General features: G+C 41.6%; 1 protein-coding gene across 1 annotated transcript in view; it reads right to left on the bottom strand.

The window, feature by feature from the left end:
* Positions 1 to 25880, bottom strand: part of EML5 (EMAP like 5) — a 388000-nt gene that overhangs the window by 176228 nt on the left and 185892 nt on the right. Inside the window, exons 15-16 of the mRNA XM_030214976.1 lie at positions 17528 to 17714; positions 6971 to 7076 (exon numbers count right to left, since the gene is read on the bottom strand). Coding sequence (XP_030070836.1) covers positions 6971 to 7076; positions 17528 to 17714 — 293 coding nt within the window. The remainder of the gene's footprint in view (positions 1 to 6970; positions 7077 to 17527; positions 17715 to 25880) is intronic.

The following is a 25880-nucleotide window of genomic DNA, read 5'->3' as shown; positions in this document are numbered from 1 at the left end:
GCCAGAAATTAGTGGGATGTAGCAAAGCAGTCCTTAAATGGGGAGGGTGGGGGTGTTTTGATTCGATGACCCCGCAGAGAGAACCGCCACTATGAACCACGAATCCTGGTACACTGCTACATCCAAACGATAATGCTTACTGAAAGAGTGAAGAGAGGCCCAGGTGGCCACTGGACAGATGTCGTCCAAGGAGAACATTTTCGACTCCAGGGACTCCTCAGGAATCTGTGCCCATGCACATGGGATTATGTGCAGGTGCTGGATTCCATGATGGCAGCCATGCAGGTGGTTCCACAGGTAAGAGTGCACATGCATCTGCTTCAACAATTGCGTTGGACCCTGCAGGTCAGGCTCAATATGCAATGATGGCTCCAGGACAACAATTTGTGGAAGAGGATGCCATTGGCATCTCCGCTGTGGATTCTGGTGCTGACAGATACCAGCCTGGAGGGCTGGGGTGCACATTGCAATGCAGTGCTCAGGGCCGGTGGTCCGAAGCAGAGATGCAATAGCCCATAAATCACTTGGAGCTCAGAGCAGTGGCTCAGGCATTGGAGGCATTCCGAGGACTGCTGTAGGGCAAGCTAGTCTGGGTGCTCTCTGATAACATGATGGCGGTTGCGCACAACAATCGCCAGAGAGGCATCCGAAGTGTTGTGCTTGCAGCTGAAAATCACCCCCTCTGCATGTGGGTGGAATGCCATCTGCAGTTCCTGTCAGGGGTGCACATTGCAGGACATCTTAATGTGTAAGCAGATTTTCTCATCAGGAACTTTCTGGACCCTGTGGAGAGGCAGCTGTCTCCAACAGTGTCTTGCGCCATCATGGAGTGGTGGGGTACACTGTCCATAGATCTGAAGGCAACTCAGGCCAACGTCAGGGTGGCTCATTTCTTCAGCAGAGCTCGGGAGGCCAGGTCCGAAGGCCTAGACGTGTTGCTGTAGCTCTGGCCACTGGAGAATCTCCTCTATGTTTTTCCACCATGGCCGTTGATCGGGAGGGTTCTGCATCACATTCTCTGCTACCAGGGGTGGGTGATTCCGGTGGCCCTGGACTGGCCCAGGTGGCTGTGGTATGCGGATCTGGTTCATCTGCTTGTAGACAAGCTGTTTCCACTGCCCCTGGTTCCGGATCTTCTGTGTCAGGAACCAGTACCCATGGAGGAGCCCTCCTGCTTTGATCTTATGACATGGATTTTGAAAGGTAGCGATTGAGATGGAAAGGTTATTCAGAACAGAGTGCGATTGAGATGGAAAAGTTATTCAGAACAGAGTTCTGCTGAGCCTTATTAGGAACCTGTGAAGCTCAAATAGTTCTGTATTCAAATATCAAAACGAACTGTAAAAACCAGAATAAAAGTTCCTTTTCTTCTAGGAAAAACAGTTAAACAGTTTACTTGCAACAACCCAGAAAGAATACCATTGAAAAAAAACTTTTCCAAAACACTTAGTCCATCAGCAGCAGTTTTGAGAAAAATAGGTAACGGCTTTTGGACTGAGTGAAAAGCTACAGTAAATGAATCTCGCCTTGATGAACGAAATTAATTACATAACTCAAAACTGACAAACAATGGACTGAACAAGTTTTGGAAAAGTGCTCTTCAATTAAGGATTGCTGACAGAAAGAACATATATACAAGTATATGGGCAGGTAGCTGAACTGGTCTGATGCAACTAAACCTAATTTCTCCTTCCTTAGCACCACACCAGATCAGGAACTTGTGGGATGTAACCAAGCAGTCCTCAAGATGGGAAGAAAGTGGATGCCCCTGCTCTTAGAACTGAAGCATCAAAGAAAGTATCCTTCTTAGATAAAACATTTAATCGATAATGTTTTGAAAAGGTTTAAAGAGAGGACCAGTGGCTACTCTAAGGCAAAAACCACAGAATGTTCTACCCAAGAAGAAGATATTCCCCTAACAGAATAAGCTCTCAAAAGGCTAGGAGACGTCTTTCCTAATCAAAAAAATCATCTCTTAATTATCAAGCTATAGTTCTGTAGCGTTTGAACCTGCTTCACACCCTTTTTGGTTTTAGCAAATAGAACAATCAATTTATCAGTTCTACAGAATTCATTAGTTACTTCTAGTATCTCATAAGCACTTTTTTGACATCCATCAATTGTAAAAGAGAGAAATCAGAATCAGAATCTTCCTTTTGAAAAGATTAATGTTCTGATTTTCATGAAAGACTGATACTACTTTTGGAAGGAAGGAAGGAAGGAAGGAAGGAAGGAAGGAAGGAAGGAAGGAAGGAAGGAACTGTACAAATAGAAACTCCAGCCTCAAATAGATCTCTACAACAGAGGGTCTGAAGTTCTGAAATCCTTCTGGCTGACATAGCTGCAACCAAAAAGAATGTTTTTAAAGTAAAATCCTTGAGTTTAGTTTTTTTTCAGTGGCTCTAATGGAGAATGCTGAAGAGATCGAAGAACTAAATTCAAACTCCATTCTGGACAGATCTTCTGATGAGGAAGATGCAAATGGCTAATGCCCTTGAGGAAAGCACAGCATCTGGATAGAATGTAATGGAAGAATTTTCCAAGAGGCCTCTAAAACAAGCCAAAGGTGCCACTTGAACTCTCAAGGAACCTAGCAGCAGTCTCTGGAAATAGAAAAGTGTGGGACTCTCTACTATTAATTTATGCCACTGCAGAACCGACCGACTGTAGCTGAAAATTGAGAAAAGCCTATTAAAGTTGACTATATTAAACAGGTGAGGTAAAGACTGAGATTCTACATCAAGCATATACTTGGCAACAGTAACTGCACCTCTAGTGCAAACGCAAGAGGCTAGTGGTAACGTAAAAGGTAGTTTTCTAGGGGCTAATCGGGGGTATCACTCCTTGCAAGATGCTACTCAAGTCACCAACTTCTCCTCACTGCTTTGCCAGGAAAAGATGAAGTGACATTAACAGAGCGCGTTCAGGAGGCATAAAGGAATCCATTAGTGTGAGACCAGATGAGACTGTAATACGTGTTTAACCACAGGCTGCTGCCTGCATCCCCTGCTTGACAGTGCTGTTTTATTTTCATTCTTCATTTCCACTACATTCTTTGCTTCGTTTCCTTTGCCAAAGCTGTGGAGGCTAATTGCCTCACATGGGAAAATGAAAAGCAGAGAGCATGGAAAAAAGATGAACAGAATCCTGAGCGTGGACAGAATTAAATGGGCAAAGCTGAACATCATTGTTCAAGAGACTCTTTTTCTTGAAACCTTCTGCATTACGAACTGGGTGCATAAACACTTAAACCACCTTCTCAGTTACATCTCCAGTCCTGCAACTGCAGACAGGAATCAGAAACTCCCATTGTGAATGACCTTGGATATATGTCTCTCTATTCCCATACTGCAATTTAGCAAAAGGGAAGCAAGATTACATAACAGTCTTGTCATTAAAAAACAGCAAGTTGTAGAGTGGAGGTGTAGCCAACCTGCTTTATTTATGCTAGTCACGCCATATAATTTAAATTCTTAGTTAAGTATCTCCTTTTGAATGCCACAAGATACCTGGATGGAGGGATTTTTTTTGTCAATATCGATCACAGAAGAGTTGTTGAATTAGGCTCCCCTAAGTAAACAGCGTAGTGTCGACCCAGTGATTTATGAGACTTTTTCCTCCATTTTTCCTTCCACGTTTATTAGTTTATTTACACAGTGAACCACTGTTGATATTGTTTTGACATGACTGGATTACAGTAAGAGCCTTTTGATTGTCAAGTATTAAGGAAAGATATTCCGTCAGCAGCAGTGAGCATTTTATTTAGCTGGCGTTATTCCCAGATATTCACTGTCAGGCCATATCCAGGCATTGGCATTGAATATGCGGGCCAGCTCTCTTACACAGTTAAGTGCCAATATTCAGCACTTAACCGCTTAAGTGACAGATAAGACTTGACTTTTATGCGGTCTGATATAGCCCCTTAACTTAGGTGATTAAGGGGCACTTTTATGAAGGCACGGTAGGGACGTTTCTCGCGCTAGAAAATAAAAAATTATTTTCTTTCGTGGGGGGGGGGGGGGGGTGGTGGAGTAGGCGTGCCTAACAGTAATCAGGCAATGCACAGACATTACCGCGAGAGTAGCGCGCAAGCCCTTACCACGTTCTAAATAGGTGATGGTAAGAGCTCACACAGTAATAGCCACGTGCTAATTTGGAAATTGGCGTGTGGCCATTAATGGAGCACACACAAATTTGGCCATTTTAGAGTCGCGGTAACAAGTGCCTGGACCATGTGCTAATGGTGCCGCCGGCAACTTTTTAGCGTGACTTAGTAAAAGGAGCCATTAGTGCTGAATAACTTCTTAAATGTTGACTAAAATATAGATTTTATGAAGAATTATGGCAGTTGCTTGATGAAGAAAGAATTTATTGGGGCAAACCTTCTAACAGTCCAAAAAATTCTTATAAGAAATTCTTATAAAAATATAGCACATATAGAATAATTTTTTCCAACTATCATTTTTACAACCTTTTTTGGTTAAGGGATCTTGCTTGATGTGTCAAATTTTGATACTCACTTATAAAAATTAGTCTCTTTGATCTCAGAGTGTTACAGCTATCTTATAGAATAGCATGTAGTGCACTTACAAGTATAAGTGTTGCTTTTTCTGTGCACTTACGTGTGCCTTGAATGCACCCAGTTATAGAACTGCCTTCACAGTGCGCACTGTTCTATCAATGGTGCTGAAAAACAGGCACCGGGAAAAATCTACACCAAGTGCTACTCTATACAGAGTGCTCGAAGCTGAACGCCTTTTACAGAATAGCGCTTAGTGCACAGTCCTGCGCCCAACTTTGAGCATGAGGACTTATGCCTGCTGAAACCTGGTGTAAATCCTGCTGCACAAGTTGGGTGCGCAACCCCAGTATTCTATATCACTGCGCCTAAATATTTGGAACGCCCCTGACCCGCCCAGCCCTTCACATGGCCATGCCCATTTGGCTGGAGCACAAGTCACTTTGGGGGCACAGCGTTATAGAATAGGGCATAGGTAAGATACATGTGTAAACCAAATTAGTGCCAATCAACTCTAATTAATCCAATAATTGGTAGCACCCAATTGACTAGTTTGCATGCACATTTGGAAGACCTAATAGAATCTGGGGGATACTGTACCCTACTGCACCATTCTTCAATAACATGCCTACTGATAAGGTTAACCCTGGGATTCTATATACTGCACTGAGATTTCCGCGCGGACATTGAAGTGTATTCCATAGCAATATGCATAACTTAATTAGTTAGCAAGCTAACCAGCGCTGATAATTGGAAGTTAATAAGCAATCAGCACTAATTGGCATTAATTAGAATTTATGCACACTACTGTCTAAGCATATTCTGTAACGTGGTGCGCACAAATTCTAAGTTGTGTATTTGCAATGGGCGGGTCATGGGTTCTTGTAAAATCTATGTGTTTTATAGATTACATCCGCTCTGCACCTAATTTAGGCGTCGGGATTTACTCCAGGTTTTAGTTGGTGTAATTGACCGTTACTAAATTTAGTCGCGTGGACTGGCCCTTGGCGTATTCTATATACTGATTGGAAATTTAAGCCTATTCTATAACATTTAGGTGTACTTCAGAAAATAGACCTAGGCGTTTTTTTTCCACGCTGAATTTTCAGGCACCATATATAGAATCTAGCCCTACATGACTTGTCTAAGATCACAAGGAGTTGCAGTGACCTGCCTTGTGAGCTTGGCAGGTCATTTAACCCTTCACTGCCTCAGGTACAAACTCAGGGGCCCTTTTACTAAAGCTTAGTGAGCACTAATGGAATGCTAAGAAGCTTATTTTATACCTATGGACATCTTAGCATTTAGCATGCACTAATTCTGTTAGAACGTGCTAAACTTTAGTACAAGGGTCCCTTAGAATATAAACCTTCCAGGCACAGAAAAATATCTACTCTACCTGGTTGCTTCAATATCTTGTGTGCTTGAAGGCAGTATATAAGAAATTAAATATATATATATATATATATATATATATATATATATATATATATATATCACATTACTGAGCACTACTGCACACTATTGAGCGATAGGTCACACTATTTAAAGTACTGTAACTGCAGACATTTCAGGCTTTTCCTGTCATGCCTGGATAAAAGCCGCATGAAATGATGACATTTCCCACATCCTTTCAAATGACAGCACATCTCTAATAGAAATCACCATGAAATTCTTTTGCAGTGCAACAGATGGATTTGGATGTAACTTTGAGATGAGCGCATAATTTAATTGGTTAACGAGTTAAATGTCATTAATTGGATGCTCACAACCAATTGCTGATGTTAATTTGCACCAATTAGATCTGCACGCAGGGTGCCTAAATCCCATAAGGCTCCTTTTACTAAGCGGAGGAAAGCCCAATGCAGGCTTACCATTCACTATACGGGAAGTACCGCATAGTCTACCACAGCAGCCTGGTGGTACTTTCCACCCCTAGTGCGCCGTCATTTCCGGTGCTACAAAAATTTATTTTTGTTGTGCTGGATTGTACCTGGTGGTAATTAAGCAGTGCCACGCACTGTCCAGTTACCGCCGGGTTAACGCAGTAGCCCAGTAAGGGCTCCCTCCTGGCTTGCCACGCAACCATTTCCTGCAGGAAAGCAAGACTTCCCTTGCAAGCTGGCGTAGGGTTGACAGCAGAAAGAGCACCCTTGTTTTGCGCACTGTCTACTGAGCACTGGGGAGGATTAGGGAGCGACCTAATCATGTGCATGCTTGTTGCGCTGTGAGCTGGCTCGCTCCTTGGTTCATGAGCTCGCCGGCTCTCAGTATTCTGCACTTGCAAACGTGGGTGCTAGTCTGGCATTAATGGCCTCTAGCGCCTGAATTTGCTTCTTAGTACTGGGGCCTGAATCCCGTTCTGCAAAACAGCATGCACCACTACCACAGCTGCCACCGAACCACCATGAAAATATCTTCTAAGAAGAAGAAGAATAGAAATAGTAATACCTGAAAAATCCACAGCAGAGACTCCATACAGATGATAGCCCTTTAATACTGAAAGAGGTTTCATAGTTTCTGCATCCCAGACATGAACGGTAGAATCACGACCCACCTTTAAATAAAAGGTAAATATTGTACTTTAATTTTCAGCTCTTATTTGTATATTTGAACTCTCCACACAAAGTCTCAGAGGGACAAATCCTACCAGGTTTACATCAGTGGCACAGCCAGACCCAGTAGTTTGCATGGGCCCAGAGCTAACTTTGATGGTCCCTTGCACGGCACTCCATAGCCCCCCCCCCCCCAGCCAGACAGGAAATTATGAAAGCAAGGGCGGGACCCAGCCAAAGGGAGCCTGCAGGGCTGGAGAAGGCTGCAATAATGAATCACTGCAGCCACTGGGGACGCCTGTAAAGTACACCAGGGAGGGATGGGGTTCAGTGACAGGCAGGCAGATGCCGAGATGCTGCGGAGGACGAGAGATGGACAATATTCATAAAAAGCTGAGCTTCTAAATTAGGCTCCTAAATTTCAGCCTATGGTGCTTATTTTAGAAACACTATTCATGTTTTAGACATTCACAAACTGCTGTCCATAGATGCCAAAATCCCGATTTTACAAAGCCAAGATATGAATGCCCAAAACTAAGGAATGTGCATCTGGGCAGGACTTGGGAGGGCTTAAAAAAACAGACATTCATTCTCCATTTCAGCAGGGAAATGGATGTGCAAGTTCTAAAAGATGAATATTGGTATTTAAGACCTGCTATCTAGGATGTCCAGGGGGTCCTGCTTGGAAAGTGCAGTAAGTGTTGATTCCCCTCCTATCCCCCCGGCAATTCAAGTTCTCCCTCCTATTCCCCCGTACAAGATCCCCCTCCTGGTTCACCCTGCATTACAACATTCCACTGCCAAACATCCTCAAGTCCCCTCTCCTGACCCCACCCCAACAGTTCTGATCCCCCTCCCGAATCCCCACAAGAGTCCTGATAAACTTGACATGACACCAATAGCTCCCCCCCCCCCCCCGAACTTTCCCAACCTCCTCAAGCCCCCCCTTCCTGGGCCCTCTCGGGGTGTGTAGCGCTTCCAATAGTGTTCCCAGGCAGCAACAATCCCCAGCCGCTGCTGCCCGGGATGATGTCAGGATCCACAATGGCACCTCTGCCTTTTAACATTCCTCCCTGAGAGCAACTTAAAGTGATTGATGCTTACTAATAACCTCCCTCCCCCCCCCCCCCAGCACCTCCACCTGGCACCTACCAGGGGTCCTCCTGGCGTGTTTTTGGGGAGAAGAGGAGCAGAACTATCCTTGGGCAGATTGCCGATTCAAAATTGTGGCTTTAGCTCCCTAATGGTAGTCTTGTGATACTGCCCCAAGGGGTTAGGGCTGTCAGGTGCTCCCTCATTTAGCAGCTTGATCCCCAAGAGATAGTACCACAAGATAAGGTCGCCTGCCATTTTGAGTCAAGAAGCAGTTAGGGAAAGAGCAACTAGGAATTGTTCCCACTCTTCTCACTATTCATCAGGGATATCAACGGTAAGTACTGGGGGGTGTGAGGAGTGGGCGAGTTCCTGAGGTTAGTTTGAAAAAAGGATCTGGGGTTAGGGGGCAAGTTTAGGGATGGGCGTGTTTAAAAAAGGATCAGTGGTGTGGGAGTATTTGAAAAGTGATCAGGGGGTGGGGCTAATTAAAAAGTTAAAGTGGGTAGGGTGTGGTTCCAGGAAAGGAGATTGAAAAGAGACCAGGGGGTCAAGGATATCTGAAAAAGAACTGGGGATGGGGGTTATTTTTCATTTTTTTTTTAATAAACACCATTCTGTGCCTTTTAGAAAAAGATAGTGGACCCAACTTGGAGTCCACTATCTGTGTGTTGCTGCAGCAACATAGAAATACATTTACTGTAGGATTCATGAAGAACTGTGTTACTGCTGGTTAGTAAGTAGATCTCGCCTTCTAACAAGTCATTCAGGCTGTTTGCTCTTTTCTTGGTTTTTAAATTTTTATTTTTTTTTTTTTACTTATTATCGATTTTTTTTTACTCTTTCAAAAAGTACAAAGACTAGGGGACACTCAATGAAGTTACATGGAAATACTTAAAAAAAACAGGAAGAAATATTTTTTCACTCAACAAATAGTTAAGCTCTGGAACTCGCTGCCGGAGGATATGGTAACAGTGGTTAGCGTATCTGGGTTAAAAAAGGTTTGGACAAGTTCCTGAAGAAAAAGTCTATAGTCTGCTATTGAGAAAGACATGGGGAAGCCAATGCTTGCCCTGGGATTGGTAGAATGGAACGGTGCTAAATGTTGCTGCTATTTGGGATTCTGCCAGGTACTTATGACCTGGATTGGCCACTGTTGGGAGCAGGATACTGGGCTAGATGGACCACTGGTCTGACCCAGTACGGCTGTTCTTATCATGGGGGGTTCCATTTGTGCAGCTGCATATATGCATAAAATGTGAATCCTTTTAAGTGAGTCACAGATAGGTATTCCTAGGGGGCATAATTTGGATGGGTTTGAAATGGAGTTGCCATTTTCATATAGAAAACATGCAATTACAGACTTTTTGAAGCAGGTATAAATTGATGATTTGTGCACTACAAGGGAAAGTTCTGGGTGCCCATTTTAAGCAAGTTGTCTTTATATAAAGTAGGCACCTTTTTTTACTTTTTATGTTGGCAAAGTATTATACAATTTCCCCAAAAGCAAAGGACTGATTCCTTCCATATTAGCTCTAACCCACCACTGCATAACTGATGGTGCTTCTGACTGCATTTAATGTGGTAATACCACAGGTCATTAATGTGAGCAGACAAATGAGTTATTTATCTCTTACCCAATATATACAATTTTGGATCTGGAGCAACAGTTTTACTCAACGTTTTTAAAAAAATATGCTCTATTAAGACATATGCAACACACGTGACCCTATGTATCTAATTCAGCCCAAACCTTCTAACATTTTTTATGTAGGAGGTGCAATATCGTGGAATGTGCTGCCAGTGGAAATCAGATAAATTAGCTCTGCTGACAGTTTAGGAAACAGTTGAAAACCTATTTTTTTTTGTCAGAGCTTTAGAATGTTGATGTGATTTTAACGTGATTTAGTTAGTAATGTTGGTCTGTAGGAGGTACATAAAATTGCTGTGTATGTATCTATTACAACCTGCCTAGAATTATGGGATAGCGCAGAATAAAAAGTTGTAAATAAATAAATAAATAAAAATTAAAGTGTGCCAGTGCCCACCCACTGACTTTTCAAATCTGGTATCCTGAAGCTTTTCTCTGTCATCTGTCATTGAACCTTTTTGTCTGTTGGAGAGACTCTAAAAATTAGGTTCCTCAAAAATTTGAAACTACTCTTCCTCGGGGACATCTATTTTGAAATACAATTTCAGACATCTTTAGAAATAGTTGCACTTCATTTATTGGGCTGTAATGTGGTACTGCAACTTGTGCCTGAAACATGAACTTCTTGTGTTGTGGCCGGGGCTTATATAATGCAGTCTTAGCTATTTAATGCAGGAATTACTGTGTGCTAATAGTTAATACAGTGGTTTAATGGTTAATTTGAGGCAATTCCCATGTTAAGCAGCTAACACAAGGAGGTGTGACACATGTTTTAGAGTTAATGTGGCTAATTCCATAAAGTTGGGTGCCCAAATTTACGCTTAGGGGGAAATTCTTAAATGGCACTGACACTTGTCTTAGATAGAATAGTGCTTAGGTGCGGATCCCAAACCTAACTTTGGGAGCAGCCGTAAATGACGGCGGCCAACTTAGGTGCACTTAGGCCAAATTCTGTGCGCAATTGCCTTCACACGCCCCCTTTTCAGATAAGTACTATGAGAGTTAGGCACTAAGCCTTATAGAATAGCACACAGCGAGTTGCACGTGCAAATTCTAATTGATGCCAATTAACTACAATAATTGGTTGTTAGCCCTCAATTATTGCAAGTTAGGGGCTCATTAATCAATTAAGTTGCATGCCCAAATTTCAGTGTACAACTTTGGTGCCATATTGAGAATCCAGGCTTAGTGCATAATTTATAGAATAAGGTCAGTTATGTGCCTACCTTAATTGTTTGATTAGATGCTAATAGGCTTTAATTAGCTCTAATTGGCAGTTAGGCACATAACGACCTTAGTCAATATTCTATAAACTGTGGACCCAGGAGGGGAGTGGGCAGGTCAGGGGCGTGGCTAAGTGTTACATGTGTAGGTTCTATAACACTAGCAGTTATGCGCCTAACTACCTACAGCTAAGTACAAGCATTTACACCAGTCACTTGGCTGACCTAAGGGCTCATGCTTAATGCTTGGCATGGACCTGCGGAATAACACTACTGTTCTATAACGACAGTTCCACGCGGAACTGCGTGTTATAGAATTTGTGCTTAACACACACCATCCCCACACCTACATTTCAGGTGCCTTTTGAGAATTTAACCCAAATTGCTAACATAGCTGATAAACATGAAGCAGCCAATGCTACCTCAAGAGATGTAGCTCACAGAAATGTTATCTGTAACCTGAATGGTAAAAAAATTGAGGGTGTTCTCAAAAAACACAGAGGTTTTGCAGTTAACACTGACATTTTGCTATGGCACATCAATTGCAAAACATTATTGCACTTCAATAAATAAGACCCATAATATTTACAAAAAAGAAAAAAAACAGGTCAGATCCTGAAGTTTTCACAAATGTAGGTGTCCCTGCGAGAATATTGTAGAATGCATTTCTTTTTGCCTATATAGTGTGTATATATAACACACGCTATGTTGTGTAAAACATCTCCCACTGTAATTTAAGAAATGCAGTTGTTCCCTGCTATCATGCTTCTGTGATGTAACCAGCCTGTCAGCTTATTTTACATTTTCCACACTTTGTCAAGTTTCAGATCACAGCTACTATTGTTTCAGGAAATCTTTCTGTCGCCTTCTCTATCTGTCCATAGGCTGACTTCTATAATGTATGCAATTCTCCAATAGAAAGCTTGCATGAGATGCCATCTAATTTTCAGCAGCACCCTGGTTAAGAATACTTTTGAGGTTTTCTGGCACTGCTGTACACTTGCCTCATTTGTCCACTTGGACAGACAGCGATCATGTAAAAACAAACTGCATATGACACTTTCTTTTTACACTATTTCAACAAATACATATCATGAATTGTTTCTGAGGTTCTTTGGAAAACCCATTGGACATTCAAGCAGTTTAAGGAATGTGACGATACAATTTCAAAGAATCCCAGGTTTAAGAAGATTTCTTCTCCTAACACAGATGGTGTTTTAAAACCATTGCTTGATCAAATATGTATTAGGTAGTGAAACATCTGAAAAAATACATTTATGGTTAGCAAAGCGTAGGAGTAAAGCTGCAAGGAGAAGACTCTTGCTTCTGTACAGGTAGGACTTGACAGGATTTGTCTGAGTATCTTATGATTGTTATAAGCTTTTGGTCAATAAGGGGAAAGCCAACAGTCGCTCAGAAGCGCATGGTTCGGAGTGAAGGATATTATTATAACAGGACAGTTAGAAAATCCAAACAGAGACATTTCAACAAAGATGAAAAGAAAGCCAGGAAGGTTTAAGGATAGAACAGAGCATAGATTGCAAATTATCTCTGTCAACTTCTGCGCAGCTTGTAGATGCAAGGGAAAAAAACACACTTTAAAGTGTCTGTACACAAATGCTAGAAGGCTAAAAGAAATAAGATAGAAGAGTTAAGAGTATGTAGCAGATATAGATATAATAGGTATCTCAGAAACCTGGTGGAAGGAGGACAATCTATAGGACACTGCTACCAGGGTATAATTTGCATTACAATGACAGGGTGGAACAAATTAGTGGCGGGGGGGGGGGGGGGGGGGGGGGTTGTGCTGTATGTTAAAGAGAGAATTGAGTCAAACAAAATAAAAATTCTGCCTGAAACAGACTGCAACGTGGAATCCTTATGGACAGAAATTCCATGTGTGAAGGAAAAGAATATACATGTAAGATTATACTACCGTCTACTAGGACAGAATGATCAAACAGATGAAGATATGTTAATAGAAATTAGAAAAACTTAGCAACAGCATAATCATGGGTGATTTCAATTACTCCAAGAGTAACAGGTTAAATGCCACATAAGGGAGTGCTAGGGAGCTAAAATTCCTAGACATAATAAATGACTGCTTCTTGGAGCAACTGTTCCAGAAGCCGACAAGAGGGGCAGCTAATTTAGAACTAGTCCTTAGTGGAATGTAGAACTTAATACATGAGGTAACAGTGTTGGGTCCACTGGGAAAGAGTCATCATAACATGATGAAATTTGACTTAATAACTGGAGAGCAGTCACTAAGGAAATCTACTGTAGTAGCAATTAATTTTTGAAAGACTAACTATGATAACATGAGGAAAATGGTAAAAAAAAAAAAACCCGGAAGGCTCCGCTGCAAAGGTTACAACTTTGAATCAAGCATGGACATTGTTTAAAAATACCATTTTGGAAGCCCAGAAAAGATGTATTCCACATATTAATAAAGGTAGAAAGAAGAGCAAATGGCAGCCAGCATGGTTAAAGGGAGAAGTGAAACAGCCAAAAGAGTCAAAAGAACACCTTTCAGAATATGGAAAAAAGAACTGACTGAAGAAACAAGAAGCAACATATAAGCACTGCCAAGTTAGATGCAAAGCATTGATAAAGAAGGCCAAAAGAGAATATGAAGAGAAACTTGCTTCAGAGACAAAAACTCATAGTAATAACTTTTTCAGGTATATCAGAAGCAGAAAGCCTATGAGGAAGTCCATGGGACTTAGATCATCAAGGAGTGAAAAGGGCACTCAGGAAGAACAGGACCACAGCAGACAGGCTGAATGAATTATTTGCCTCGCTCTTTACTGAAGAAGATGTAAGAGATCTACTTGTACCAGAGATGGTTTTCAAGGGTGACAGTGCAGAGGAAGTTATAGAAATCTCGGTGAACCTGGAAGATTTACTGAGCCAAATCAACAAATTAAAGAGTAGTAAATCATCTGGACCGGATGGTATACACCCCAGGGTACTGAAAAATCTCAAATATCAAACTGCAGATCTGCTGTTTGTGATCTGTAACCTGTCATTAAAATCACCTGTAGTACCTGAAGATTGGAAGGTGTCCAATGTAACGCCTATTTTTAAAAGGGGATCCAGGGTTGATCTGGGAATTACAGAATGGTAAGCATGATGTTAGTGATGGGCAAAATAGTGGACAGTATCACAAAGAATAAAATCACAGAACACAAGGGAAGTCTTGCCTAACCAATCTGCTTCATTTCTTTGAATGTATGAATAAACATGTGGATAAGCCAGTTGATGTAGTGTATCTAGATTTTTTAGAAAGTGTTTGATAAAGTCCATCTTGAGAGACTCCCGAGAAAATTAAAAACCCATGGGATAGGAGGTAGAGAATGACATGGGGACAAAGTTTGTCTCCGTCCTCGCCCCATCCCTATGTGCTCTTTCCTCATCTGCAGAAGCCTCTAACAATTATGATTTTATATTTAAATCTTTTTGTTAAAGTATAAAAATAAATATACTGTACAACTATTGTATATAAATTACAAATACAATAGAATAATAACAGGGAGCAGTTATAATAATCCTCCTCAACACCACCCTTTACCCTTCCAACCCCAACAATTGCTGATTTCTACTACCCCAAGGAATCCTAATCCACCCTGTTAAATAAGTAGTCATCAACAATCTCAGGATTCAGTCTAGCTCTCCTGTCTTCCACAGTCCTTCCTGCAATAGAAGATGTCTTCTTAGAAGATGTGCTGGCAAGAGGATGCACAGGACCACCCAAGCAAATTTTGCTAGTTGTGGCCAGCAAATTTGCTTGTTTTTCCAAAAATTCAAAATATCGTTGTCTGAATCACTCAAATAACAGTCCAGTTCATTAACAGGATTCAAAGTAGAAAATGACACAGGGACAAAGTTTGTCCCCGTCCTCGTTGGCTATGCCCCCATCCCCGCCCTGTCCCTGTGGGCTCTGTCCACTACAAGTCCCCATGGGCTCTGTCCCCGCCCTGTCCCCGTCCCTGCGGTTACTGCGGGTCCCTGTTCCCATCCCTGCAGTTACTGCGGGTCCCTGTCCCCATGTCATTCTCTAATAGGATGTAATGTTCTGTTGTGGATTAGGAATTGGTTGATGGATAGAAAACAAAGAGTAGGGTTAAATGGCCAATTCTTTTAGTGGAGGAGAGTGAATAGTGGAGTGCCCTAGAGATCTGTACTGGGACCGGTGCTATTTAACATATTTATTAATGATCTAGAAATGGGAACGACAAGTGAGATGATTACATTTGCAGATGACACAAAACTAATCAAAGTTGTTAAAAGCATACTGATTGTGAAAAACTGAAGGAAGACAGGCCATCCAAATGCAGATGAGATTTAATGTGGACAAGTGCAAAGTAATGAATATTGGGAACAATAATCCAAATCATAGCTATTTGATGCTAGGTTCCACCCTAGGGAGTTAGCATAAAAAAAAAAAAGATCTACGTGTCATCGTGGACAATATGTTGAAATATTCTGCCCAGTGTGTGGCGGCAGCCAAAAAAGCAAACAGAATGTTGGAATTATTAGGAAAGGGATAGAAAATAAGACCAAGAATATTATTATGCTTCTGTATCACTCCATGGTGCGACCACATCTAGAGTACTGTGTGCAATTCTGTCAACCAAAACAATTAAGTGGATGGAACTCCTGTCATATAAGGAAAGGCTTAAGAGGTTATGACTCTCCAGCTGAGGGGGGATATGATAGAGGTCTACAAAATACTGAGTGGTGTAGACCGGGTAAACATACCTACTCTTTAAAAAATGCAAAGACTAGGGGACACTCAAGAAAGTCATATGATGCTACTTTTAAAACTAACAGAAGGAAATATTTTTTCAAGTAATGAACAGTTAAGATCTGGAACTTGTTTCCAGAGGATATGGTATTAGTGATTAATGTACCTGGATTTTAAAAAGGTTTGGACAAGTTCCTAGTCTGCTACTGAAACAGACATGGAAAAAGCCACTGCTTGTCCTGGGATCAGTAGCATTAATCTTGCTACTATTTGGGATTCTGTATGGTACTTTTGACCTGGATTGGCCACTGTTGGAAGCAGGATGTTGGGCTACATGGACCATTGTTCTGACCCAGTATGGCTATTCTTATGTAATTTTTCAAGGTATTTATCCAAGTAAATAGAGATTTACCCATGTAAAATGGCCTGACAGAAAATCCCCTTCTATAATGTGGCTAGAAGCATGCTTTTAGATGCATTAAAAAGACATGATCCTGTGGGCATGTTAGGTCAGAGGAGAAAAGCACCCACACATTTGATTTTTAGCCCAGTGCATGCTACTTTGTCCCTCCCCCCACGGCCCAAATAGGTACTGTGAAACCAGAGATAGGAAATGAAGGGGACCTGTCTGCTTTTAGAAAGGGTGGCTTAAGACATTGGTTTCTAATGTGATTACCTTTTTATTGTTTTTGTTTATTTTTGTATTATTAATGTATGTTTTTCATTGACTGTTTATATGATTATACATTCATAATAATAATGACAACCTGCTACTTTGTATTTAGTAATTTTCAAAGGGACACAATGCAGGTAGTTTCTCTGAATATTTGCTTAAAATACATGTTTTAAACCACCCATGTAATTTGCAACTATAGGTGCTGTTTGAAAATTACCCCTAAAGCATGTAGAGTCCGACCGAACCCAGGTTCTTCGGTTTCAGAAAATTAGCAATTCAGTTTTGGCAGAAACCGAAACCATAAACAAAACTCCACACCCTAACAAAAAAGTCCCCCTCCTAAGCCAATCTCCCTGGCGGTGGCCTATCATCTCTCTACCCCACTCCCCCACGATCACTTCCCCTCGTTCCTCCTATAGGACCTCCTCATCCCTACGATAGAAAGACCTGGTGGTCTAGTGGCATCTTCGGGGGCAGAAATGAACCCCACTCGTTTCTGTCATGCGCTGCTGCTCCATCACAATGGCTGCCAAGACTTTTCACAGTAGCATCACAAGATTGCCAGAGGAAGTCCCAGCAGCTATTGTTCAATTGGAACCAGTAATAGTTCCAATGCAAAATGGTGGGAAGACTTGGCAGCCATCGTGATGGAGCAGAGGTATGGGACAGGAATGAGTGGGGTTTGTTCCTGCCCTTGAAGACCCCACTAGATCACCAGGCCTTCCTAAGCTAGGTCCGGGAAGGGCCTATAGGTGGGATGTGGGGGAGTGATTGCAAGGTGGGGGGGGGGGGGGGAGGAAAGAGTTTTGGGTTTCAGCCGAAAGTGACAGGCATTTTCGTCTGAAACCTGCACCAGGATTTCGGTTTGGTTTCAGTGCTGAATCTGAAATTCAGTCGGCCTCTAAAAGCATATATAGACTGTATATATGAAGACACGCCTCTTACTCATACATCACCAAAGATCTATCATGCACCTTTAAAAAGAAACATACTGAAATTGCAAATTCAGTGAAATAATTCAGGATTTTTCAGTACGTGATGACCCATCTTCTTTACCATACCTGGCCTGTTGCCACATAGTCTTTCAGGGGATGGAGAGCCAGGCAGAGGATGTCATCATCATGTCCCAAATAAAAACGCTGCGTGTTCTGCTGCCGGTTATATACCACGCCCACTGCTGCAACATGGTACACGATCTCACCCGTCTGTGTGTAGAACAGATTGCTCCTACAGTCATAGCCTCGGTAACTAATGAAAGAGAAAAATACAGTCTAACCATTCCTTGCATATGTTATGACAAGTGTATACTTGTATGTGACTTGGGTGTAGGTATGTTTGGGAGAGGAGTTTGGGCAGAGAATGGGAAGAATCATGAGGTGCGTGTAGGTTATAAAATACAGACCTTCACATGTACTTCAAATGTGCATAATTGCATCAGCTCTTGAGCAGGCCAAAATGTACAAGGTTGCATTTTACATGTGGTTTTGGCTCCTTTGTCTATGCATCTTGATGAAAGAGGATTAAAATAGGCACCAATTTAGCTTTCCAACCTAGCTGACCTGTTATAAAATTCCCTCATAAAGTCTTACAACCTTTGAATAATTAGTAACGTTTAGAAATAAAACACAGAGGTGGCTATTTTTGAAGCTCTAGTCTTGTTTTGGATGTCTGAAAACTGGCATTTAGACCTCCATATTAAAAAACGTCCAAATTCCAATTTTACAAAGGCAGGATATGGATGTTTAGCACTGCAGTACATCCATATGGTAAAGGGAAGTGGTGTGGGCATGGTTTGGGTAGGAGGGTCCAAAATATAGACATCCAACTCCAGTTACAGAAGGGAAAAGGATGTCCAAGTCTAAAAAGATGGACGTCTGTATTTAGACCTGACCTGGTACTTGTCACGTCCAGCTTACAGAAAGGTGCCCGGATTGTTAAGTTCACCACTGAATGGAGATAAAGGAAGTAACAGTAGGTATTCTTTGGTCCCTGGATTGCTCACACAAAAAAAAAAAAATTACAAGAAGCTGGGCAGTGGGACTTGAACCAGCAACCTCTCAATCTCTGTTCTCTCAGCTAGCTGCTTTAATCATTTGGCTATTCCTCCGCTTGATTTGTATGTGGCCATTTTATATTATGGACATTCATCTGCTGCCACGCACATGTCCATGTCCCTCATTTTGCCTTGCTCATAATTTGTAAGTTTCAGTTTCTAAAATGTCTGTTCATGCTGAACATTTCCAGCACATGGATGTCCATCTTACATGTATTTTAGAACAGGCTGTATCCTGTTCTCAAGCACAGGTGAGATGACTGTCCATTTGTGACATACTGACTGGGACGTCCACATTCTGAGTTGGACGTCCTTTCTAAAATGTCTCTCAGAATGTTTTTACTCCATCGACCTTTTAAAAGGCTGCAGATAACCTGTAAGAATCAAAGGGAAGATGAGAAGGCCTGAAACGGTCTACAAGCAGAGATGCCCAATAGGGGAGAGCAGTGGTAAGAAAGGGGTTGAAGGATCAAGTAAAGAGCCTGGTGGGAAGAGAGAAAGAGCACAGGGGTCTTTTGAACCTGTCTAACCAATGTGGACAGCAGCGTGCAATGGAGAGAGTCAAGGTACATAGCACACACAGTCGAGAAAAATAAACACTAAGGCCTCTCAAGAATGGAACCACAGCATTCATTTACTGTTGTTCTCCAGAACAGACTACTATTGTATTAAGCCACAATATCTATAATTTCAGAAACAACTCATGCATATAGTGTTGCTTGAATTGACCCCTGAAGCAGGTGTTAGTCATGCCAAAACACAGCCTGTGTTGGGTCATCAATAAAGCACACTTGTTCCATTTTTGAGAGCACTTTGTGCTTATTTTTCTGGACGAACCAATGTGGAAGAATCTCAATTGGGAAGACTGGACAGGCTAATTTGGTCTTTTTCTGCTATTATGTTACACGTGCAGGCATAATTTTTCGGCAGATTTTAGAGCTGGGCCATAGCTCTGAGACAACTCTTGAGAAAAGAGAAAATTAAAACAACAAATGAACATTGCATTCACTGAATTGACAGTCCTAAATTTTTCTAAATGAAAACCCAGGTTTTTGCTTTTTTAAGAAATCATTAATCCTTCTAAGCCTGAAGCAATGTACAGATCAATACATAAAGGCCCTTATCTTAGAGCCCTGTTCACAATTTATACATGTAAATAAAGGGATTTATTGAATAAATGTTGAAAAAAACACAGCTGTACACATGTAAATCTGCAATTTGTGCATATGGACAAGCAGACGTGGTTTGAGAAAGACCAAAAAGTACATGTATATTCTCCATTTCAGAAGGAAAATACACATTTATAATAACTGTGTTGGGATTTACTTTTGCTCCAGGGGAACATGTAGGTTTTGTAAAAGTATAACAATAAAAAATACTGAAGAAAAAAAACAAACAATATTCAGTCTTCAAAAAATGTTTCCAGTATATATGTCAATCCCACCAAAGTAAAAAAATAAAATCAAATATAATGTGAAGGTGCTCAGTGGAACGTGCTCTAGTTCAATCAAACGAAACTGGCAATGCTTTGCAGCCATCATAGCACCTGTGTTCTCCAAATGCCTTAGAGACAACTATACAATGTCACCAAAAATAGACTTATCTTGCTCTTAATTCTTCATGAAGGTATCAATACTAAAGTCCAGAATATTACTTCTGTGAAACTCAAACTGTGAAATCCATACAAATGTCACAAAATGTGCAAAATATATTCATCCAATGTACTAAAAAAAAAAAAAAGCATTTTGAGCAGCACTAGACAGGAGGGATTAATGGAGGCCATCCCCTTTTTTGTGCCCCAAAATCAACTGTAGTGATTATGAGTTCTGTTTTTAATTGGCAGCATTTAGATGTGCAGGTTTCCAAAATGGCACACATACATTCCTAAGGGGCCCTTTTCCTAAGCTAATTGAAGGGGCATAATTGAACGGGGCGCCCAGGTTTTCCTGAGGACGTCCTCGCAGGACGTCCCCACAAAGGGGCGGGGAAACCCGTATTATCGAAACAAGATGGGCAGCCATCTTTCGTTTCGATAATACGGTCGGGGACACCCAAATCTCAACATTTAGGTCAACCTTAGAGATGGTCGCCCCCGGTTTTCAGCGATAATGGAAACCGAGGACGCCCATCTCAGAAACGACCAAATGGTGGGAAGAACCAGCATTTGTAATGCACTGGTCCCCCTCACATGCCAAGACACCAACCGGGCACCCTATGGGGTACTGCGGTGGACTTCACAAATTGCTCCCAGGTGCAAAGCTCCCTTACCTTGGATGCTGAGCCCCCCAACCCCCCCCCCCCAAACCCACTCCCCACAACTGTACAACACTGCCATAGCCCTAAAGGGTGAAGGGGGGCACCTACATGTGGGTACAGTGGGTTTCTGGTGGGTTTTGAAGGGCTCACATTTACCACCACAAGTGTAACAGGTGGGGGGGGGGGTGGGCCTGGGTCCGCCTGCCTAAAGTGCACTGCACCCACTAAAACTGCTCCAGGGACCTACATACTGCTGTCAGGGAGCTGGGTATGACATTTGAGGCTGGCAAAAAATATTTTTAAAGTATTTTTTTTTTAGGGTGGGAGGGGGTTAGTGATCACTGGGGGAGTAAGGGGAGGTCATCCCTGATTCCCTCTGGTGGTCATCTGGTCAGTTCGGGCACCTTTTTGAAGCTTGGTTGCAAGAAAAAATGGACCAAGTAAAGTCGGCCAAGTGCTCATCAGGGACGCCCTTCTTTTTTCCATTATCGGCCGAATACGTCCATGTGTTAAGCATGCCCAGTCCTGCCTTTGCTATGCTTCCGACACGCCCTCGGGAACTTTGGTCATCCCCGCGACGGAAAGCAGTTGAGGACGCCCAAAATCGGCTTTCAATTATGCCGATTTGGGCGACCCTGGGAGAAGGATTTGTGTCGAAAGATGGATGCCCTTCTCTTTCGAAAATAAGCCTGATAGGCACCTATGCATGCCCAACGTATGCCAATTCAGAGCTACTGCCTGGCTACCGCGTGGCCCGGGCGGTAATTTCATTTTTTATGAATATCCAGTATGCATGGCAGAAAATATATTTTATTTTCCAGCTCACGGAACTAACCAAGCAGTAATTGGCATTGTACGCGCACTGACGATTACCGCCTGGTTAACACTTGAGACCTTACCACTAAGTGAATGGGTGGTGGTATGGTCTCAGGCCCAAAATGGACACAAGTCATTTCTCATTTTGCTACACGTCCATTTTCGGCCAAAAAAGGTCCTTTTTTGCAGGCGCACTGAAAAATGTACCCGCGTGCGTCCAATGCATGCGTCCACAACAGCGCAGGCCATTTATCGGTGCACCTTAGTAAAATGACCCCTAAGTATCTGTATCTAAGTTCTAAAAAGCCAACTTAGACGCATATATGGCTGAGCTCCACTGATGCTTTAGATATTGACATACAGCATGTAAAATGTTTGCTGATGCTGCACACAGCTAGTACATTGAGGTGTATTCCCATATGTATTTCAGAAAAGCCTCTATGTGAGCAGATCCTTCTCTATATACACCAGAATCTGACACGTCCTAACTTGCATGTCTCAACTCTGGTTTCTATGTTCTATCTAACATGAAATGGGGATAAATATATACAGCAGTACATTAAAAATTTAACATACACTAAATGGAGAAAAGCGTACCTAGATTAAAACCCTTCTCTGCCAGTGGCAAGCAGCAGGCTCTGAGAATTGTATAACAAGCAGAGCATGCACTGTATGACAATCTCCCAATGTACCCTTGATGATACATTGAAACCCTCTGCTCAGTGTGTGGCAGCGGCGGCTAAGAAAGCAAACAGAATGTTAGGTATTATTAGGAAAGGAATGGAAAACAAAATTTAGGACGTTATAATACCTTTGTATTGCTCCATGGTGCGACTGCACCTTGAGTACTGTGTGCAATTCTGGTCATCGCATCTCAGAAAAAAGATATAGTGGAATTAGAAAAGGTATAGAGAAGGGTGACGAAAATGATAAAGGGGATGGGACGACTTCTCTATGAGCAAAGGATAAAGCAGCTAGGGCTCTTCAGCTTGGAGAAAAGACAGCTGAGGGGAGATATGATAGAGATCTATAAAATAATGAGTGGAGTGGAACGAGTAGACGTGAATCGCTTGTTTACTCTTTTCAAAAATACTAGGATTAGGGGGCACACAATAATACTACAAACAGTGGCGTAGCTAGGTGGGGCGCCAGGGGAGCAGCTGCTCCCCAAAACGGAGTTCTGCCGGTGCCTATTTTAAACTAGTAAATTTAAACAAATCAGAGAAAATATTTCTTCACTCAAAGTGTAATTAAACTCTAATTCGTTGCCAGAAAATGTGGTAAAAGCAGTTAGCTTAGCGGGGTTTAAAAAAGGTTTGGGTAGCTTCCTAAATGAAAAGTCCATAAGCCATTATTAAGATGGACTTGGGGAAAATCCGCTGCTTATTTCTAGGATAAGCAGCATAAAATGTATTGTACTGTCCTGGTATCCTTCTAGGTACTTGTAACCTGAATTGACCACTGTTGGAAACAGGATGCTGGGCTTAATGGACCTTCAGTCTGTCCCAGTATGGCAACTTGTGTACTTATGTACTTGCTAGCAGGGGTGCAGTAAATCTGGAAATGAGGTCCTTGATTAATTTCTTAGGAGACAATTTTATAATGGGAGTCTATGTGAAAAGTCCAAAAAAGTGTTTATTTTAAGCCTAGTTTATTATGTGCCTTTCTAAAATAAGCACCAAGAAGCAGTCCCAATAGGAAGCAAGATGGTGTACATGCACGTTTTATTCTAGGAGTTACCTGTGTATTTTATAAAATACACATGTATATCAAAATCTCACCTTTGGCCAACCCAATTTACACCCCAGGAATGCCTACTACATGCAAAAGAAACTTTATAAAATCACCCCCGCAGTGTCCCCTACTCATAGCTCTGCTTCAAAGGGTTAACAACTGTGCCTCTCCCTGTAGGCCCCCTGGGTCTATCTTACACTTCCTGGTGGTCTAGGGGTGTAGTTGGGGCAGGAGCTTAAAAGCCTGTTATAAGCTCCAGACTGGGCAATGTGGGATCACGTTACCCACATGTAAGAATAAATAGGCCTGCTTGTCCTCAGAGAAAAATGCTTTTGATACAAAATTTTAGCAGGAATTTAAATCTGTAAATTTGGGATGATAAGCTCCTTAGAAATTAGCCACTCTGTGGCATATATGAGCCACTGTGAAAACCACTGTGGCTTTTAGTTTCAATTTTCATAAGCTGTGGTCCATGTGTGTGGAGTCTATCTGGCTTGGAAGTAAAACAACGGTCTTTCATTATTAAATTATTATATTTTGGTTTGGATATTGTGGGTATAACAGAGAGATGCAGACTGCAAGCTTTGACAATCCCCAGCCTTCACTAGTTCACATTCACACAACCAAATTGAGTTTTCAGCTTTGGATTTTGGTTTCGGCTGAAACCACATGATGAGTTTTGGCTGCAGTTTCGGGTTCAGCCAAAAGCTTTCAGACTATTTTGCTGGCAGTTTCAGTTTTGGCCATAACTTTAAAAAGCAGTTTCGGTCGTCTTCTATGGAACACCCATGCTCTGCCCTCACTCTACCCTGACAGTATCTGGATAGTGCTGGAGTATTTAGAGGGAATTTTCATCAGCACTACCCAGTTTTCTTGAAAATGTATGGATAGGGACTTATACTTTTACCCCCTAATTATACAACCTTTTGTATCCAATTTTATGCTTATCATGCAAAGTTGCATGTGCAAGTTCCAGAATAGTATCAGTTGGACATGTAACTAAATTGAATAATTATCTGCTAATTGGCATTAACAACCAATTATATGGAGGAGGAGGAGGAGGAGGAGTACTACTACTATTTAGCATTTTTATAGCGCTACAAGGCGTACAAAGCGCTGCACAAACATAGAAGAAAGACAGTCCCTGCTCAAAGAGCTTACAATCTAATAGACAAAAATAAAGTAAGCAAATCAAATCAATTAATGTGTACAGGAAGGAGGAGAGGAGGGTAGGTGGAGACGAGTGGTTACAAGTGGTTACGAGTCAAAAGCAATGTATATTATGTAAGTATTATGTAAGTAGGATTATTACATTAGGAGTAGCTTAATGGTTAGTGCAGCAGGCCTTGATGCTGGCAACCTGGGTTCAATTCCCACTGCAGCTCCTTGTGACCTGCCACAGGTACAAATAACTTAGATTGTGTGCCCCCTAGGGACAGAGAAAGTACCTGCATATAATATGTACAGTGCTGCATACATCTAGTAGCGCTACAGAAATTAGTAGTAGTAATTATTGGTTATAATTGGTCTTAATTGGCACTAACTAGCAGTTAGCTGCATAACTGCTATTAGTATCCTATAAAGTGTGCACACAAAATCCAGATCTCACAACCTCAAGGGGGGTCAGGGGGTGTGCCTAGCACTAACGTGTGTAGCTTATAGAATACCAGCAGTTATGTACCAATTGCCTAGAATTTGGCATGGTATTTATTCCAGCCTTTGAGATGGTTTAAGTACTCGCATCTAAAATTAGGCGCCCAACTCTTGACTTATGCTAGCAATCTATAAAGGCAAATTTGCTGTTTAGATTAGTTGCACAATCCCTGATCCTCAGTAGAGGGTATTATTTAAGATGGGAAGTTTATTGTTTAAAATAGTTCAAAGTTTGATTCCTCGATATATACTTTCTTTAGTTAAATATTCTTGTGTGGGTCAATTCTACTGTACACGAGGCTCATCTTCTTTTCTCCTTTCTTAGTCCCAGACGAATAACATCAAAAAAGTTATTTACTAGTTTATTTGCTTATCAAGCTGCTAATTTATAGAATTCTCTTTTATTGGTTTGAAGCATTTGATTACTTATAGTCAATTTAGAAAAGGACTGAAGACACTTCTATTTAATAAATATGTGATGAGGAACTAGATCATAAGGATTATAACCAGAATTAGGTTCCTATTTTGTAAAATTTAATTATGTGATTGTTATAATGGATTTATTTGTATTTCCTAGACGTATTTGGTTCTAGTCTCTTGGTTGTAACGCACTATGAACTGTCTTACCGGTATTGGTGGACTATAAATTAATTAACTGTAACAGAATTTGCGCTTAGTGCACATCATCCTGGCGCTTAACTTTAGGCAATCTATAGAGATTTTACTCATTAGGCCATCTTTTACTTGCCATAAATCCTGCTGCCTAAATTAGGCACACAGCAGATGTTTTCTATAATAATGTACATAAAATGTAGAAAAGCCCACACCTTGCCCATGGCCACACCTCCTTTTCAACTAAGCAACTAAGAATTTAGGTGCACCACGTTAAAGAATACGCTTGT

This window comes from Microcaecilia unicolor, chromosome 9, assembly GCF_901765095.1.
Source record: "Microcaecilia unicolor chromosome 9, aMicUni1.1, whole genome shotgun sequence".
In the NCBI taxonomy this organism is placed as follows: domain Eukaryota; kingdom Metazoa; phylum Chordata; class Amphibia; order Gymnophiona; family Siphonopidae; genus Microcaecilia; species Microcaecilia unicolor.
The sequence above is the reverse complement of the archived record's forward strand: the minus strand, read 5'-3'. Positions and strand labels throughout refer to the sequence as shown.